We start from the raw sequence: 4,625 nt of genomic DNA on the forward strand, positions 1-4,625 counted from the left end.
TAAATCATGCTAACAAGCAAAGCAAAGGGTCAAATACAGAAGCAAATGTCAATTGAAAAACAAAACATGGAGAAGGTGACAGAAACAGAGAAATGAGAACAAAGAAAAATGTCAAATTAGCAACAGTAAAAATGTGCAAAGCAAAAATGATTCATGAATACTTTGTATGCAAAGATACATACAAGTCGATTCATGGCAAAGCAGCTCTGATCGCATGCGGTTAACATCAGGTTTAGAATGAATTATTCCAACAGAGTTTAACACAAAACAGAGGGGAACAAAACAGATCAGGTTTGTGGATGTGGATATTGTCGAGCAGGTGAAGCAGTGCAGGGGCAAATGTGAGGTGGTTAGGGCTCTATGTTCACACATCTCTATGTTCCCACAGCTCTATGTTCACACAGCTCTATGTTCCCACAGCTCTATGTTCACACATCTCTATGTTCCCACAGCTCTATGTTCACGCAGATCTATGTTCACACATCTCTATGTTCCCACAGCTCTATGTTCACACATCTCTATGTTCCCACAGCTCTATGTTCACACATCTCTATGTTCCCACAGCTCTATGTTCACGCAGATCTATGTTCCCACAACTCTGTGTTCACACAGCTCTATGTTCACACATCTCTATGTTCCCACAGCTCTATGTTCACACAGCTCTATGTTCCCACAACTCTGTGTTCACACAGCTCTATGTTCACACAGCTCAATGTTCACGCAGATCTATGTTCACACAGCTCTATGTTCACACAGCTCTATGTTCCCACAGCTCTATGTTCACACATCTCTATGTTCCCACAGCTCTATGTTCCCACAGCTCTATGTTCACACAGCTCTATGTTCACACAGCTCTATGTTCACACAGCTCTATGTTCCCACAGCTCTATGTTCCCACAACTCTGTGTTCACACAGCTCTATGTTCACACAGCTCTATGTTCCCACAGCTCTATGTTCACGCAGATCTATGTTCACACATCTCTATGTTCCCACAGCTCTATGTTCCCACAGCTCTATGTTCACACAGCTCTATGTTCCCACAACTCTATGTTCACACAGCTCTATGTTCACACAGCTCTATGTTCACACAGCTCTATGTTCCCACAACTCTATGTTCACACAGCTCTATGTTCCCACAGCTCTATGTTCACACAGCTCTATGTTCCCACAGCTCTATGTTCCCACAGCTCTATGTTCCCACAGCTCTATGTTCACACAGCTTTATGTTCACACAGCTCTATGTTCCCACAGCTCTATGTTCACACAGCTCTATGTTCCCACAGCTCTATGTTCACACAGCTCTATGTTCACACAGCTTTATGTTCACACAGCTCTATGTTCCCACAGCTCTATGTTCACACAGCTTTATGTTCACACATCTCTATGTTCCCACAGCTCTATGTTCACACAGCTCTATGTTCACACAGCTCTATGTTCACACAGCTCTATGTTCCCACAGCTCTATGTTCCCACAGCTCTATGTTCACACATCTCTATGTTCCCACAGCTCTATGTTCACACAGCTTTATGTTCACACATCTCTATGTTCCCACAGCTCTATGTTCCCACAGCTCTATGTTCACACAGCTCTATGTTCCCACAGCTCTATGTTCCCACAGCTCTATGTTCCCACAGCTCTATTTTCCCACAGCTCTATGTTCACACAGCTCTATGTTCCCACAGCTCTATGTTCACACAGCTCTATGTTCACACAGCTCTATGTTCACACAGCTCTATGTTCCCACAGCTCTATGTTCACACAGCTCTATGTTCACACAGCTCTATGTTCACACAGCTCTATGTTCACATGCTTATTAAGTTTGTGGTTTATAGTTTAGATTAGGGCCTGAGATGAATACAGGGCTGTGAACATAGAGCTGTGTGAACATAAACCTTGCTAATGTAAGCACGCAGGCAGCCACACAGCTACACATGCTAATCTACATGTTATTTCACAGGTGTAGTTCAAGAGTGTAATGGGCAACTGCATACGATGTGTCAAATCTATGACAAACACTGCGTCACATGCCTGGGACATACGTTCCCGTAGGGGGTGAGTCTAAATGTGCTACCAGTGGGTTTGGATCTTGATACTGTGTTCAGGGTTGCCACAGGATTGTTCTCTTATTGAGTTTTGGTTCATCTTTTTGAGGAATGTTGATCCCCGTTTAGAATCTAAAGTGGATAACATATCTGGTGGACATCCTGCTGCAACCCTCCCCTGTACCCGACACACAGTTCATGCAGCTCACCTGGAGTTGAGGTCTGCCTGAGCCACAGTAGCTCCTCCGCTCCCCCCTCGGCTCTTCTCCAGGCCCAGCTTGGTGAAGATGCCCACCAGCACCATGATGGCCACCACGCCACAGATGATGTAGACAATGAGGTGTGTACGGTCGCGTTCCTGGTCGCCCTGGCCCTCGGTGATGGTGGCCACAGGTTTGCCGGTGTTGGCCCAGATGGGCGTGTCGTAGTTGTTGCAGATGTTCTGGTCCAGCCGCTGTTGTCTGAACTGGCAGCAGAAGCGGTAGAAACAGGTGCCACAACAGTATAGGAAGACCCCTGCGTTACAGTTGAACGGAGGGTCCCACTGACCCATGACGTCATAGTAACCCTGACAGCGTGTCCCGCCTGTTGGGGGGCCGTCCTCATCGTCAGGGTCCCCTCCGCTGTTGGGCGTGGACAGGCCGGTCTCAGGAGGAGTGTTCTGAGTAGTCTCTGTGTACTTAGCACTGGTCTGGTTGGCCAGTCTGGTGGGGTCGATGAATGCCTCGCTTTCTACCACTGACACCTGAGTGACTGAAGGGTTCTGGGCCCCAGTGTGATGGGTAATGAGGAGTGACAGGGCCAAGAACAGGGACAGGGCACAGGGGGGAGATGTGGTGGACACCATGCTGCTGGGGAGACCCTCGGTCCCAGTACTGCAGGCTGCAAACAGGAAGTACAGGTCAACAAGTGTCTCTGTAAGTCTGCAGTGACACAATATGGCTGAGGGCACTTCACTCTTCAATACGTTATGGACCACAGTTTAGACAATGGTAGTTCTTATTTGTGAAAACAATATAACTCCTTTGTTAACAAATCATCATAATTATGCATTATAAAAAAGCGTTACTTTTGGATTAAGGCCAAAGAAGATTTTGAATATAATGAACATTTGAAAGATGATTAACGACTTTATCTAATACGTTGATCCAAGTTTGTCTATTATAAAATAGGCAGCCTAACAATCTGTGTAATGTTAAGGTAAATTAAGGTTGTAATTGTCAACAAAATCCCTCCTCAATTGAAAATCGTTCTTGCGCTCAGAGCCACACGTCTGAGCTGAACACAGCTCTGTGTTGTTAGAAGTCATCGATTTTAAGCTGAATGGTTAAACACATGATGCGTTTATTGATCTTTTGTTCTTATGGAATCAATAGTGAAAAGAGGCCAGGGACGTTATAAACAGGTCAATGGCTACAGAGACTAATCTGAGTGTTTTTGATCTCCTCTACTGCTTAATTCTGGCATAATTAACATGAATGTTTATGTTAATTAATTAAACACAAAATCATATTCACAAAGCTAAACGTTTGAAAAAAAAAAAAGAAATAACAAAAAAGTATTTTTGAAAGTACATACAGAACACTTACGTTTTTCTTGTTTGCAGCAGTCACACTCTTCCACTCAATTCTCCAGATTGAAAGGGTTCAAAAACGTCCACAAACTTTAACCAGAATCATCCTTTCTCCTCACACTTTCCCTCTCCTCTCTTCAGGTCTTCTCCATGATCTGGTCCGAGTTCACAGTCACACACAGTCCTGTTTGGTCTTTTTTCCCCCTCTCCCTTCTGTCTCCTCTCCTCCAGTGATGTCGGTCCAGGGGAAAGTGAGAGGTGATGAGTAAAGTCAACAGTTCAGACACGACTGAGATGAGCTCGTGTGTTTACCTCGGTGGCACAGGCGGAGGAGAGGGAGAGAGTTGTGGAGAGGGTAACCAGGACTGAAAGGGAGAGCGAGGGGGGTGTATCCAGCTGCATCTCTGCTGAACATCCCCGGAGGACAAGAGCTCGGAGGATTGAAGCGAACAGACTGGGAGTTTGGGAGAGAAGTGGACTACATAGAATAGTCATTTTGAAAAAGCTTCAATTTGATTTCACGTATACGTCATATTTAGAGTATTATCTAATGTTTGCATACAATCTATACAATTACACACACACAGATGTTATCTAAATACTATGTTACCTTTTTTCCATTTCAATCATTTCTGTTAAAGGTTCACTATGTAACTTGTCTGGTGGAAGTTCAGCCGCCTGCTTGTCTCCATGGAGATGCTACTGCTTTGCCTGAATGTTCCATAGTATATTAAACATATTTGTCTTGCAATTATTCAATGACAGGTGTTTTTTTACTGCTAAAATTACCTCGCAAATCATGCATCCTTGCTGTGTGCGGGCTCGCCTCTCCACAGATCTGACCTGTAACTTGAAATAGATTCAAGTTAAATGCCATGTGGAACATTACAGGCAAAGCATTAACAATCTCCAGATGTTATTGAACCCTCCACCAGAAAGGTTACATAGTGCACCTTTAAATTAATGTATAAATGGATCTTTAAATCTAAATTATTTGTTTGAATCAAG

General features: G+C 44.2%; 1 protein-coding gene across 1 annotated transcript in view; it reads right to left on the reverse strand.

The window, feature by feature from the left end:
• The window catches only part of shisa8b (shisa family member 8b), a 44,531-nt gene extending 40,744 nt beyond the window's left edge, over window positions 1–3,787 (reverse strand). Inside the window, exons 1-2 of the mRNA XM_072456591.1 lie at window positions 3,634–3,787; window positions 2,254–2,926 (exon numbers count right to left, since the gene is read on the reverse strand). Of these exons, the coding sequence (XP_072312692.1) occupies window positions 2,254–2,891 (638 nt within the window). The 5' untranslated portion in view covers window positions 2,892–2,926; window positions 3,634–3,787. The remainder of the gene's footprint in view (window positions 1–2,253; window positions 2,927–3,633) is intronic.
• Between the last annotated feature and the right edge of the window lie 838 nt (window positions 3,788–4,625).

The sequence above is a fragment of the Eucyclogobius newberryi genome, unplaced genomic scaffold (assembly GCF_026437365.1).
Source record: "Eucyclogobius newberryi isolate DKJ021-1_F unplaced genomic scaffold, fEucNew1.0.hap1 SCAF_20, whole genome shotgun sequence".
NCBI classification, from domain to species: Eukaryota; Metazoa; Chordata; class Actinopteri; order Gobiiformes; family Gobiidae; genus Eucyclogobius; species Eucyclogobius newberryi.